The sequence below is a fragment of the Scatophagus argus genome, chromosome 3 (assembly GCF_020382885.2).
Source record: "Scatophagus argus isolate fScaArg1 chromosome 3, fScaArg1.pri, whole genome shotgun sequence".
Classification (NCBI taxonomy): domain Eukaryota; kingdom Metazoa; phylum Chordata; class Actinopteri; family Scatophagidae; genus Scatophagus; species Scatophagus argus.
The window spans coordinates 20,629,331-20,644,101 of NC_058495.1; the positions used below are offsets into that span (position 1 = coordinate 20,629,331).

The window sequence follows — 14,771 nt, forward strand, 5'->3', positions numbered from 1 at the left end:
TCTGCTCACCCTCATCTATTTGCCTCTCCAGTGCCCACTCCTATAAATTCTAGCCATTCTAGTGGACAACGTGTGATTAATTAGCACTCAATTCTTCTACTTTATATTTAACCTTTTTTTCAAACCGTTTTATAAATGTTATGCATTGTCCCTGTTGTGCTTGAATCTCAATACCCTCCCCACCCCGCTGACCCCTCTCTTCTATCCTACTAATCACCTCTCCACAAGGTCTACCTGCATCTTGCCTCTGCCTCATTTTTCTTCCTCTCTCTTACTGCCTGCGTCTCTGCTTTCTCTCTGGGTGTCTCATTAAAGGCGCTCTATCTAATGAGATTACGCCGTGGGGATTAATGGTGTGGCTAATTGATAGACACACAGCCGGAGAGGATTAAATCCCTTTAAGTCCCCAGTGGGTTTTTTGGCGCTTCAGCTGACTAATTGAAATCACAGGAATGGCCACAAATATACTTCCTGACCCCATACACTGCTCTCCTACTCCTTCTTCTGAGATGCAATAAAAGGACAAATAGTGGATGTTTTATTAGAAAATGAAGCTATATCCAAACAAAAGGGTCAAAGATTAACTACCTAATTGCAAAGGGAGCCTGTTCTGCTTCATGTCTTTCCAACACTTTAAAATACATGGTTCCATTGTAAAAAATAAAGACTGTGCAATTATTCAGTATGCAAATACAAACCATCAGTTCATGAACAAATAAAGCAAGAAAAAAAATCAGGAATTTTAAAGCCACCGTGTGCAGACTTTTATAGTATAACTGAAATACAATCCTGGTGAAACCGATGCAGTCTCTGTGTTGCTTTCATCCCATTCATCTTCATTATCCTTTGGTCGATCCAGTGTGGGCTAAAGGCATGCATTTCTGTCTGCCACAGTATCTTCATTAATACTACCATGCAGACATCAGACATTCTCAAATCCAACACAGAGCAGCTTTAGTTGAGATAAATCTGAAATAAATATCGATTTTAAAGACAGACGAGCCCCATTATATTTCAAAGCTTTCAGGGCCATTATACTATAACTACTGAACCGACCTGGTCGAGTCACACAGTTCAGAATACACCTGAAGATGAAGCATGTAGGGAATATTCAAACAAGATGGCACAATTTCAAAACATGTCTTTATTTTCTGAAGCACACATCCAGTATCTAGATGAAAGAATAAAAGAATTCCAGGACACTGAATAACAGAACAACTATCAGCAGGCATGGCTAATGAACCTTCCAGTGTCCTGAAGCCAGAGACCACCAGGACGGATACGTCTTTTCTGAGACCATACAGAGCGAAAGGGGAAGGCTGTGTTTTCACATATAAAAGGAGTATAACAAAGCGTTTCTAGAAAAACAATCTCAAAAGAAAAGAAAGAGCAAATCATGTATAAGCAGGCATCTTAAAAAAAATGGAATCATGTTTCAACAAAGACAAAAAAAAATAAAATAAAAAAAATCCACACATTAAAAATGAACGGGCCAAAAATCCTCTAAGCCCAGTGAAGAGCTAGAGAAAGAGCAGCAACTTTTATATCATCAATACTTCAAAAATAGGTATCTTACAGTATTTTTATTTTCTCAGTCAGTGTCTTTATACAGAGTATATTCATATAGTTTCTGCTGACTATTTTCACATTCTCACCACATAGTAACAAGTGCTTTAAGTAAAACATTTTGGGAAAAAAAAAAATCATGCACCTTTTAATAGTTTTATTGGCCTATAAAAAATGGGAATGTTCAAGGCGACCGAAAAAAGAAAAGAAAAAAAAATCTTTCTCAGGTGCCTTTATTCCAGGTTCCACTTTCTTACACTGTCTGACTGATCAGATCATGTCTACATAAGCTTTACACTGTGGAGAAAGCAACACAACACCATAGAGGGCAGGCAAGCGTCTCGACATAAAGGCTCCTAAACTCAGTCCACAGAGGAAAGGCAGGCATTCTCCACTAAATTAGAAAACCCCCACATGTATAAAAATGGTCTCACACAATGTCAGTGTGTCGACAGGTGATGCTTGTGAAAGTCAAACTGAGCAAGTCCTTGAAGAAGAGGGTTGTCTTCCTCACAACAGCTCTTATTGGCTTCTTTTGGGCCACACTTCATTGGGTTATGATATCTGACACTCTGCCCTGGTTGTGTTCTTCCCTCCTGGGACTGGCTGCTGGGGTTTGTTCATTTGCACCACTGTGAAGGGGAGAGGAGAGAGACAGGCAGGGCTGGTTTGAGGAGCAGAAGGGGGGAACTGTACTGCACGAATGGCAACCCATCCTGAGATAGCAGGAGTCTGATACAAAACACACCACAAAAGGCACTTTATAAAATGACAGTGCTTCTGTTCTAAGGAAATTCAAGTTGACAGAGTGAAAGAGAGAGTCAGAGAGCGCCTTCCCAAAAACATTCTCTTCAGTGTGAGACTAAAGCAAGAGATGGTTTTGTTTTAACAATCGATCAAAGCACAAATTCACTACTTGTGTCTCTCACGACCGCCTTGATTCATCCCCAGAGAGATCCGGGTCCAGCACGGTGAGAGAACAACAACAAAAAAAAAAGAAAAAAATAAAATAAAATAAAAAAGAACATCACACTACAAACTCGCCACTAAAAAGTATAAAGCCAGAATACAGTTGCATTGCAGTGGAATTCATGTCTGCAGGCTTGGTTGCTGTGAGCAAACTAACGCAGCCCATGTAAGGGTCTGTTCCTCACACGTCTACCACACAGCCTGCGTTGTGTTCTTGGCCCCTGCCCATGGTTTCTTGGGGCATCCATCCAACCGACCCCGCCTCCCCCGTCGACCCCTGCCACCGCCCCACCCAGCCCCCTTCTTCGCTCTCAGTCATCGTCCCCTCCTCCATAGAGATCGGCCAGCTTCTTGAAGCGAGGGCCCCAGTCGTTGAGGTAGTCATAGTCCTGGTCCCCTGAGCTGATGGAGTTGAGTGAGCTGACGGAGCCAGCGGTTGAACCACTGCCCTCGTAGTCGAACACCAGCAGGGAGTCATAGGGTGGAGCTGTGGGGTCGTTATCTGCTGCCCTCAGACCCTGGAGACATAAAGATCAGCAGATAGAAAAACAAAGATCTTCTCTACAGTTACAATATTTCTTCTTCTGTGTGGTTAGAACTATACACTGATGGTCAAAACCGGACTGGCTAATCATTGTTGGGGATCAATGATATAATGGATTTCATGGTTTTTCACCACCTGTAAAAGTTAAAGTAAACTGGGTCTCATCTTGCTCATGGACCCATTAGGGTTTTCATGTTTCATCGTGGTGTGAATACTTTTCAAAACGAGATACTGAGCTGTGTACAGTAGCCAAATGTTTCTAGCAGCATCCCTGCTGACATTCTGTATCATCATCATATCAAAATAATCATTTCTGACGAAAGAGACTCTTTCAACTTTTAGAACTAATGTTGCATAAACTTTAGTATGAGTCACTGCAATGAGATAATATTAACAGTCTGTGAACACAGCTAAAGTGCCCAGCTTATGAAAACAAATAGTTATAACATTTTTCCTCCGATTTTGAACTTACATCATTGATGAAGTCTCCTATATCTCCAGGGTGGGGAAGACTTGGTCTGATGGGGTACTGAGATTCAGCAATCACAGGTCTCTCGTCCACCCTGCGCACCCCCGCCGGCTTATTGATGATGTGGTCTAAAGATTCAGGCTGCTGCAGCTGGCTCAGGTCATAGTCCTGGATTGAGCACATAGAAAATGTTGACTTGTTCTCCCCTTGTGGCCAATGTACCTACTTTCTCCAATTTGCTGACTACTGCTCTATTGCTGTGTGCCTTTCCAAAATCATGCAGCAGTGTCAATTATCAGCTGAATCCAAATGATTAACCGTTTCCTAATTGAGTGATTCTCTAAATGCAGTACATGTTTTGAATCAAGCTACTCTGGTCCAGTCCCATCGTCCGCCCTCGCAGACTTTGATGTGCACACCCGTTAAGTTTGCGAGGGCTCAGGACTGACCTGCAGAGAAATCTGTGCTGCAGATCTGTGCTTTCTAATGGACACATGAGCCCCTTCTGTAAATCTGCTGTGCTGCAGTCTTTGCTTGAGGGGATTACCCACATTTCATAGTGCTCTAATGTTAGAAACAAGGATGTTAGGGGAAGTCTACTGAAAGCTCTTAAGATTCAGATAGCAGCTGTGTTTTGATCAAACATTACAGGATAATGTGCAGTAGGAGCTGTTAAATATAAACAAGAAACACTCAAATACAAGCCTCCCTCTTTGCTGTCACATTGCCCCTAAGGGCATGTTCACGGATCATACAGGTGACATCTTCTCTCTTTTTTCTCAGTTTCAGAAACACCCCTGCTCTCCTGATATTTATGTGCTAATCATTCTACCTGCCCTAGTGCTTGCTTTTCAATTTATATTCATGGCTGATTTCTTTGAGTCTACACTAAATGGTATACAGCGAATGAATGGTCCGTGGTCCAGAACATTATAAAATGTTTAACTACATGTTGTAAACAGAGCACTTTACTGAGTTCGCTTAAGTGCTCTCTTGCAGCTGATAAATAGTCAGACCCACTGAACAAACTAAAAACCTCACACAGGTTCTGATGCTAGTGTGTGTGTCTTGGAAAACTGCAATAATCAAAAAAAAAGGCATAAATAATGACACACTTCTGAGTGAATCAAAGACGTTGGAGCACAACATCGTTGAAAGTCTTCATTTATTTGGAAAACAGTATTAGATAAGAGGAGGTGGTATGCAGTGGGTGTATAACTTATATAACGAATACTGGACAGAGAAAAGAAAGAGCTGCACAGCCGACTGTACGTGGAATTCAAGCCACGCAGCATTTTCTGCCCCAGCACTTTGTAATGTAGCACTTTGAGGGCAGATTCCAACCTGAAAACATTTCTGAGTGTCTGCAGTCCAGCTAAACAAGCCAAGCCAAAACGTGCACATGGTTATATATTTTACATTTGTGATGCATGAGCTAATTTTCTTTGTTCTCTCACTTTTATTGAATATAATTCTCATTTTAAGAAGGAGGAATTAACAGACCTTCAAAAAATCAGCAGACTGAATTTAATTAATTATACAAACATTTGGGTTTGATATTGATATAAAAACTGAACTAGTCTGAGAATGTTAATACTGTGTTTTCAAAAAGGCACAGACCAAGTTACTTACTCCTTTGAGGTCAGCAAGAAGCTTTAAAGGGCCTCCTATCATAGTTTTGTCACAGGAGCCCTGCTTTATTTATTTAGCATTACAACCAATGATAGGAGTAGGATCAACAGATGTAGGCTGACTTTTTGACTGGTTTGAGTCCTGTCTCACGCTTTCAGTAGCCTAGAAGTTGTTTTGAGAGATGCTCCGAGGAACAAAAAAAGAAGGTCTTTGGGGTTCACTGATATGAAAGCTTTCCATGGCATGTGATGCTTGCTTGCTTTCTAAAACATGGGTTGCTTGCCTGACATAATTTCATTCAATTTTTGCTTCAACAACAGATTATTTCATCCCATATTCAGTGCTTGTTTCACTGGTCCGGTTTGTATCAGAGGATCAGTAATTGTGGAGCCTGTCGACACACAATTAATTGGCAAGTATGTATGATAATTGCTTAATTGTAATACTTATTTTTTTAAGCAAAAATGCTCTCCAGCTTCTCAAATGTGAGGATTTGATGCTTTTATTTGTCAAATATGACAGTAAACTGAATATTTTGGGGTTTGGACTGATTAAAACAAGCAATCTGAACACATCATCTCAATCTTTGGGAAATTATACTGAATGTTATCTGCTATCTTTTAACTATTAATCAACTGAAAATTATCGGATTAGTCACTAACTAAAATAATTATTAGTTACGGCCATGATTACCCTGATTGTCTGACCTACAATACACCCTGATTATCTGACCTATATTAAATACATCTTTTAATTTGTGTGGCTAGGCAGGCTCCTAAACAACACTAATATCTAGCTCCCCTTATGAGGATTAATGAAGTTATTTATTCTAATATATGAATAAATTCCTGGACATTCATAAGGCACGAAATGAGGGAGTTTCTGTCAAAGCAAGACAAAGATTTTTCAAATGTGCCACTGCTGGTTAAGAGCTGTTGTTAATTATGTACACATTTGTAATCTGCATATGATACCTGGTCCTCCTCTCCTCCTCCCTCCTCGTCATACTTGAGGATGTTGTCTCTGACATCGTCCTCGGGGTCGATGAGCAGGGGCTTCGCCTGCCGCTCCTTCTCTCTGCGCTTCATCCACACCACAAACAGCAGAACCATGCCTGTGTAAAACACAAACAGTAGTCAGAGAGTAAAAACTGGCACAGTTTATGAACAGTTGTCATAAGGTGTTAGTCACAGTTTGCTGAGCAGGCTCACAGCTACATTTTGTCATTTTCATGATGTGTGATACATGCTAATGTAATGAGTCAGTAGGTTCAATCTACAGTTTGTACACCATATTCATATCATGCTTTCAGCTGTTTATTCTGTATATATTGTCTTACTATTAGAATTACTTTCACTCTTTATACTATATTTTATACTTAAATCTGCACTGCCTACTGAAATTGTTGGATGTATTCAGATGGTTCATAATGTTAATAAAAAGTGTTTGTTCATTTCCTCGTCACAGTTCTTGTACTTTGTGCTATGACAATAAAGTTGAATCTAATCTAATCATCCCACTGAGGTGTACTCACTGAGCAGTATGATGATACAGATGAGTATAGCAATAATGGCACCGGTGCCAAGGCCAGCAGCTGCCACCGCCCCTGTGGCGCTGCAGTCCCCGTTATCGTCACAGGGGCAAACTTTGACCCTGATCATGGATCGGTTAGACAGAGGAGGGTTCCCCGAATCAGACACGATGATGGGGATCTCGTAGACACCAGCCTCCAGGTAAGGAATCCTTAGCCTCAGCTGAGCATAGTCACCTGCAGAGTGGGAGTGAGACAGGGTTGATTACGAAGAGAAAACAGTGGAGGGAGGAGGGGGGGAGGGCATTAAGAGATGGAGGGGAGTGAGTAGGAGGGAAAAGGACGTGAAGGAGAAAAAGAAAATATGATTAGACAGTGTACTGCAGAGAAATTACATTTTGTTTACTGCGGGATATCATGTCGTCATATGCGTAGGTATGAGTAAATGACAGGCCAAATAAAAGCTGCAACTAAACAAACTGAGCAGCAATCATTCTGACATGTATGTAAGTGAGGAGGCAAAAAAAGGACATATAACCTTCAATCCATCACTCAGTCAAGCTAAGACAAGAGCCTCAGCGGGAGAAGAATCCAGGTATGTGATCAGATTTGTCCTAAAGACAACTGCTGTGATACATCCATCTGGGTGGATTAGGTGACACATCGGTTGCTCGGGGGACAGAGAGATGGATGGATCTCATTTGTCACAAACGATAGATCGTACGTCAACACTGGATGGCACCCGCGTCTCTCACTGTGAGCTTTGTGAGACATTTTGTTAAACTTGGACTTCTCTCACAGCTTACAGCAATCCCCAGCCCCCTGATTGATGTCGTCGGTTTTTCTGCAGAGGGGTTTTGCATCCCATCTGTTAAGTTTATGGTTTAATTCAGCCAGGGATGCAGAATGGTTATATATCATACCCACATACCTGTAAAATATTTGCCCTATGAAAAATGGACAGCATTTAATTACCACTGAGTCTGGAAATAGTCCAGTTGCGGCGAACACTGGCAGGGAAAGATGGGAGCTCGAAGACAAAAGGCCCGACGTTGGGGTCGGCGTCCGCGTCAGAAGCTGTGATGTTGATCCTGGAGTTGGGCCGTGCACGCTCGCACACCTGGGCCTCCCGGGGTATCAGCACCGGCGCGTTGTCGTTCACATCAATCAGGTAGATCTGGAGGGTTCCTGTCCCGCTGGCTTGAGGCGAGCCTGAGGGGAGGCACGAGGCCGGGAGGGAGGAGGCAAAGAGATCAAAGGATGAGATGGCGAGATAATAACCACGGAGCGAGGAGTGTACGGCGATGAGGCAGAGGAGTAAAGATTAAATGAGTGGAGACTGAGCAAAAACCAGTCGAGTTGAGAGACAGCGTGATGATGAATCTACAAAAGGAGGCAAAACAATCCTTCCATTTCAATTACATTTTGCCAGCGGATTCATGTGTGGAAGTGAGAAAATGAGGCGTACAGGCAGACAACTGGGAAAAAAAAACTGTTTAAGAAAAAACAGGTTTTGTTTACTGAGGAACAGAAAGTGGAGGCTCAACACTGTGTGCATTTGTAGTGGAGCACTCAAACAAAACAGCCAGAACAAACGAAAGGACACATGCATTTTTTAGTCCTTGTCTTCAGAACTGGCTGCTTTCTGAAAAGGCAGAGGCAAGACTCATATTGGAAGGGACAACCCCCACATAAAGATTGCTGTTATCTGCACTCTGCAAAACCCACTGGGAAATGACTCAAAGGCTAACCCTTCACTATATCCAGCAACACAAGCTCATCATAACTTATTCAGGATTTCTCATGACTGTCAGACCAGAACAAAACTATCAGGTTGGAAGACACATTTTTTTTTATGTTTAATGCATTAACAGCAAACCCTCAAATGTGCTTTGATTACAGTGCACACAGTGGCTGAACTACAGTTAAAGTAACACAGAAATGTTGCTTATCTGCCACACTGTTTCTGTTGATGCTGTGCAACTCGGGGTTGGGAATAAGCGCCTCATTGTTTTTTTTAAGTGCACTGTTTGCTCTCAAAAAAGCAAAGTGAACTTGAAGTTGTTTGGCTGATCTGTTTCATGTCAATGCAATGTGAAAACAGTGAAAACATTTGTAATGATGTTGAAATCTAGTGTGAGTATAAATATTAAACTCTTGAACTGCAAACGAAAGGGAAGAATGCCTTTGAGCCACGGTGTCCTACATGAACACATTGACACAGTTTGAAGTGTTCCAGTGAATTCATTTGGGAGAATCTCTGCCCTGTGTGTGGTGGGTGGGACTTCTGTGCACCAGTCGGGATATAACAAACATTTGAATCATCAAATGTGACTGTTATGTGATTGTTTATTTATGTTGCCAGTCTATGGTCAATCAAATCAGATCCAACCGCGATTCAAGCAGTCCCAATTGAGCAGATAAGTTGAGTTCTTGAGTGCTGAACTCTTGTAATAAATAATACAGAAGGATGTTTTCTTCAACATTTAACTTTGATTGTTGCTTATCTTAGTCATTAATATTTAATGTCACAGAGAAACTTAAGAGCTACAGCACACTCGAATATGTTTTTGAGCTGCTAATTATCTAAATTATCTGTGCTTTGATGAAACACTTCAACGCCGGTGCTAAAAAAATCAGCTATGCTAAAATGACTCAACATGCCATCTACTGTTTCAACCATCCTGAACATTGCAAAGTCAAAGAGTCAACTCTTTGGGACTTCATCAATGGAGTTAACTTTATATAAAAAAGAATGTTACTGTCCTGGAGTCAGGGGTGGGCGGTCCACCTCTCCTAGTCTTTCTCCTTGTGTGGGGGTCTGTGAAACGGCGTAAATACATGCTGACTGAGACCCACCGTTCAAAGATGTTAATTTCATTTTTTGGCGAACCCTCTACTTAGTACTTTTGGGCGCGATGGTTCAAACTTGTGCCTTTGAGAGTCGTAGAAGCGCAAAACGCATCCCTTGATAAATTGTGTTGCAGTGTTGGGCATTAAATCTGACAAACAAACCTCTTTATACGTGTAGATCAAGAACTCCATCCACTGATTTTGCTGTACAATTAACGTTTGCTCAGATCATTAACCAAGTTCTTATCATCACAAGTAACAGTAACTGGTAATAATTTGTCAATACTACAATAAACATTAAATATGCAGTATCTCATATATTAAAAGGTGTCATCCTGCAAATCAAGTACTTTCACTTTTGATATTTGTGGTTAAGAACAGTAATAATATATTGTATTATAACTTGTACTATAAATATCCCTTGAGTAAAGGGTTTCAATATTTCCTCCACTGACAATCACTGACATTCTTCTGTGATAGTTTTGATCACAACAGCTCTACAGATGAAGAAAGTGTGTGTACTGCTCTGCTAAACAAACTGCACATATTGCAGCCTTGATATTCAGTTGACAATCCCCTGCACACAGACTGTCAGTATGCTGAACAAAATTCCTGATGCAGTGCAGCATAGATAGAGTTTACCCCCGCAGCTCATCAGTGCTGTATTTCAACTTTTTCCCCTATCAGACAGTAACTTGCTGCATCAACTATGTAAAGGTCTGTTGCCCCGGGCCCCAAGGCCCATCGACCGTCTTGTCGGTTATGATTGGCTGGGTGCTTTGTTGCTTCTTACGCTTCGCTTGAGAAGAATAAGTAAAGAGAATTTCAATCAAAGTGGAATATATCCCCTTGTTGACACCGGGCTCCAGAATCAATAAGCAGTCAACACTTTGAGCTTAAGTTGGTGTGCTTCAGGGCAACCAATGCCTCATTTCTCACTGGAGTAAGAAACACCTGGGTCCCTCCTACTTACACAGAGAGCAAGCACCTCTATTTGTAGTGCTTTAGTTCTTAGCTTAGTACACTTTGGCAACAGCTGAGGGCTGATACTCAAGACCTTCATGAGCTGGTATTCTTCTTATTTTATTCAAACACAAGGTCATAACATATTTATGTACAGTACACTATATATGGTACAGTATGCAAAAAGACTGCCAAACTCATTCACAAATGATGTATATAAAGCAGTATTTGAGCACTGGAAAGATATTTTTTTTCATAAAATTGGGATGTCAATGCAGTAGGAGCATGAAAATATTTTTAATTTTGGTGATACATGATCAGAGAAAACAGATAAAAGAGACCGAATTTTTTTGGTTTTTCAAACAGGCACAAAATAGTGGCCTTCTCACAAACATTTGTAATACAGTCACAGCTACATGGTATACTAAAATATGTTGAGAGCAGCTCAGGCAAGAAATAGACTACGCATTACCAGAATCTTGATTTATATTTGATCAGCAGTGTTTTGACAGTTAGATCTGAGCTGTTTGACACAATTCATTTACCACCCACACGGTTTCACTGTGATACAAAATTTCTTTTTAACACACAACTTTCATTCACTGAATTCCTTCTTGGATGGTCTGTTTGTAAAATTAACCGCAGGGCAAGAAATATATTTTTTCCAACATTTGCATGAAAAATTCTCTAATATCAAAAACATGACTGACAGGTCAAGTTCAGTGACTCGAATTAGCTCAGGTGATGCCCAGCACACAGCTAGTGGCACTTGAAGTCTCAATATAATATAAATGAGTGAGTTATAACCCCTGTACAGTTGTCATGAAATTCATTAGCTATGGACACCATAAGTGCTTTTTATTACCAGGCTGTTAACATTTGTGCTGTAAATGCAGGGATCCATGGAGGTTCATTCGCTACTGGTGCCAGCCTTCTGTGGCCACTGAAGTGTTTGACTCTTGCACGTTGGCTTCATTTTTCAGCCCCAGAGGTTTCTGTATGGTTTTACGGATATTTGGTTATAAACCACAGTGCTGTTTACAAGTAAATGGATGGCAGTCATTAGGTAGTGTTCAAGGAAATGCCAGGGGATCACCAGAGCCATTAGTATTAGCATTCATTCTCTGGGGACCGTGAAATTTCCTGGCAAACCATCAAGTAGTTGTAGAGATATTCCACTGTGGAACAAAGTGACGACCTGACCATCTTTAGAGGCACACTGCTGTCGTGGTTAAAAAGTACCTCTATTGCATTTTCCCTACTGAGTTTTGGATAATCACGACACACACAGTCATTCAGACTTACCGGACTTACCATTGTCGAATGCTAGGAATGTGGCCTCGTACACATTGTTTTTGACGTACATGGACTCTCGGTCCAGCAGAGCCATGGTGGTGATCTGACCGTTGGTCCTGTTGATTTTCAGCCAGTTAGCTGGGTCTGACAGCTTGGAGTACCTGTGCACACACATATCCACCGAGACAGAGAGAAACCAGATACTTCATTAAAATCCATACACAAATATACTGAAACATATTCCACACATTAACAGCCAAATGTTACCTGAATCCCAGCAGCTCTGAATCTTTTATTTGTTGATCCAAAGTACCCATTATCAAGTTGAATGGTAATTACCATAATAAGCAATATCAACCAAGTACCTTTGAAATATCACAGCGACACAGAAAGCAGAACATATGTTCGTCGAGGTTATGATAGCAGCAGCTCATTAGCATGAAAACCGATGAAAACCTGAACCCATATGCAGTGAAGCCAAGCAGCTCGCTTAAGAACTTCACTGCTCTTTGTACCCACACAGCCGCCACAGCAGCTCTCATCACCGTCACCGGTCATGACATGAACAGAGTAGAAAGTGACAGCTGCAGTTAAAGTGCATAAATCCCATTAACAACTACGAGTCTTAACTGACCATGTGGAGGAAGTGCTTCTCTCTCGGGCCTAATGAGAAACAGTTAATCGTTGACGAGAGACGTCTCACCAGTAGGTATATGGTCAGCATGTCACCACGGTGACAGGAGGTCGGGGTTAGAGACACAGGCACACAGAGAGGAAGAAATGAGAGAGATCAGAGGAGAGTTTCTGAACGTAGGCATCCTCGGTAGAAACGTGATGGGTGGAAAGGGGGCTTAATTAAATCAGGGTGTTGGAAGCTGACACTGGTTAGCTGGAGCCTCACAGGCATAGAGGACACTAATTTCAATTCCAGGTAAAGACTTGATGATACACACTTGTCAAGCAGACAGAGGGACATGCTGGCAGACACGTACACCCACTATATATCATTTTTACACTCTTTTTCCTGGGAATAAAATAAATGGACTAAAATAGATATAATGCCTGGTGAAAGAGATTGTCATGCAGCGCTTGTCAGGATGTGATGTTGCCCTGCAGGTTAGATTTTGGTGTTTGCATGTCATGCCTGGCACTCTCATCCTCTTCCTTTGCCAACAAGATGTCACCTCCTGCTGTCTTCATTGGCAACACGAAAGTGCATAAAAAATGTGAAGAGTTATTGAGGAAAGACTGAGCAACGATCTCTGATACACAATATCTCCCTGTCTAACTCATCACTATCTATTAACTCACGAGTATCTGTGAATCAAAACCAGAACTACTTTCTCAATTAAAAGTACTTTCTGATTAAAAGTAAATCAGTCTCACAGCCAGCTTTCTAGAGGTGCAATGCTAAATTTGCACTTTACGTACAATTTACAATCACAAACCCAAGCCCTAACAGAAATGTGAAGCAGAAGCAGAGGACCGGTAAACATGGCCTCACACCACATCACAGGGCTGCAGGGCTGATATTTTAATGCTGAGAAAGAATGCACACAAACAGTCATAAATTTGCTCTTGCTGCCACTTTGATAACATCTAACAGTAAAGTCAGCTGGTAAAAAGACTTGGCCTCACATCATCTTTTCTGAGAGAGAGAGAAGAAAGCAAAAAATCCAGAAACATGAAAAAGCAAAAGTTGGCTCCTCTCCCATCCATTGCTCACACGCAGACCTTTCACTCAGCCTCGGTGGGTGCTCGCGTGCATGTTTGGTGCGTTTCAGAGTCTACACTTGTGCATTTCTGTGTCTTATCTGTGTGCTTTAGCTGGGATTCAAGCGAGGTCACCTAAAGGGAATACATCAACGGCAGAGACGAGGCTGTCTGAGTGTCTGCTGGCAAGCTGCTTTGGAGAAGACAGCAGCTCTGAGGTCCCATCAATAAGAGACCCACAGACTGACAGAGAAGAAAGTGACAGGGTCAGCGGGAGCGAGGGGGAGGGAGGGATGAGAGAAAAGAGAGTAAAAGAGGAGTTACTTCTCTCAAAGGCCAGAGGAGCTCAGTCCACTTACTTTGCATTACACGTCTTTTCAGGAAAAGAAACCTGAGATGTGGCTATTGCTCACACCTCTGTGCAGTATATATACGAGAACATCTCCCCCTACCTCCCCCGCTCACAATACAGTAACATTTCCATTGGGTCCCTCAGTGAGGAGAGGCCGTCTCACTGACATTAAGAAAAATCAATCTCTCTCGTTGGGGCTGGCTGTGGAGTGGAACGGTGCTGCCGGACCTCAGTGGGCATGTGGGAGTTTCTATCACACGGGGTCGATGCCTGGATGGCACGATGCCTACTGTGTGTCAGCCCAGTTAGGAAGGATGGAAGGAGGGATCAATGAGGAGGAAGAGAAGGGGGAGATCGGGTTCCTAGAAGGGCAGGAAGGCAGTGTCCAACTCATTACAGGATGACCTCTTCACACCAGTTGCCTGGCAACGGCGAGGTAACTGGAGCCTGGGATGTGGGCGAGGGGGTCGGTTGAGAATGTCAAAGAAGAGGGACAAACTGGAGAAAGTGCTCACCGTGCATTAAACATTGGTGAAACTCAGATTCAGTGGGAGACAAGATAGTGGAAGTTCCTCACTATGTCTGAATACGAAGTTGTCTTTGGCGCTTCAGTCCTACCTCTGGCTACTGTAATATGAAAAGTGAATCGTGAATACAATGTCTGTGTATCTGGATTTCCATCTAAAGAAATGACAGAACAGATGGTGGAACAGGTACCCCCTGAAACAAAAATAATGAATAAATAAATAAATGAATAAATAACATTTCAAATACTAAAAAAATCTGAGGAAAATGGGTACAGTGCAGTACAGTATGTAGGGTTTGAGTGATCTGAACATTTTCAAAGATTTCTAAAAAGAACCTTGTAAGCTTGTGTTTAATT

General features: G+C 41.8%; 1 protein-coding gene across 2 annotated transcripts in view; it reads right to left on the minus strand.

Moving 5' to 3' along the window:
• Positions 1 to 1,129: 1,129 nt before the first annotated feature.
• Positions 1,130 to 14,771, minus strand: part of cdh4 (cadherin 4, type 1, R-cadherin (retinal)) — a 190,216-nt gene continuing 176,574 nt past the window's right edge. The window contains exons 12-17 of one of the 2 annotated variants that reach the window (XM_046384615.1): positions 11,842 to 11,984; positions 7,687 to 7,923; positions 6,715 to 6,948; positions 6,155 to 6,294; positions 3,552 to 3,716; positions 1,130 to 3,053 (exon numbers count right to left, since the gene is read on the minus strand). In XM_046384615.1, the coding sequence (XP_046240571.1) occupies positions 2,847 to 3,053; positions 3,552 to 3,716; positions 6,155 to 6,294; positions 6,715 to 6,948; positions 7,687 to 7,923; positions 11,842 to 11,984 (1,126 nt within the window). In that variant the 3' untranslated portion in view covers positions 1,130 to 2,846. Of the gene's footprint in view, positions 3,054 to 3,551; positions 3,717 to 6,154; positions 6,295 to 6,714; positions 6,949 to 7,686; positions 7,924 to 11,832; positions 11,985 to 14,771 lie in introns of both variants that reach the window. The other variant, XM_046384614.1, reaches the window with a different exon arrangement.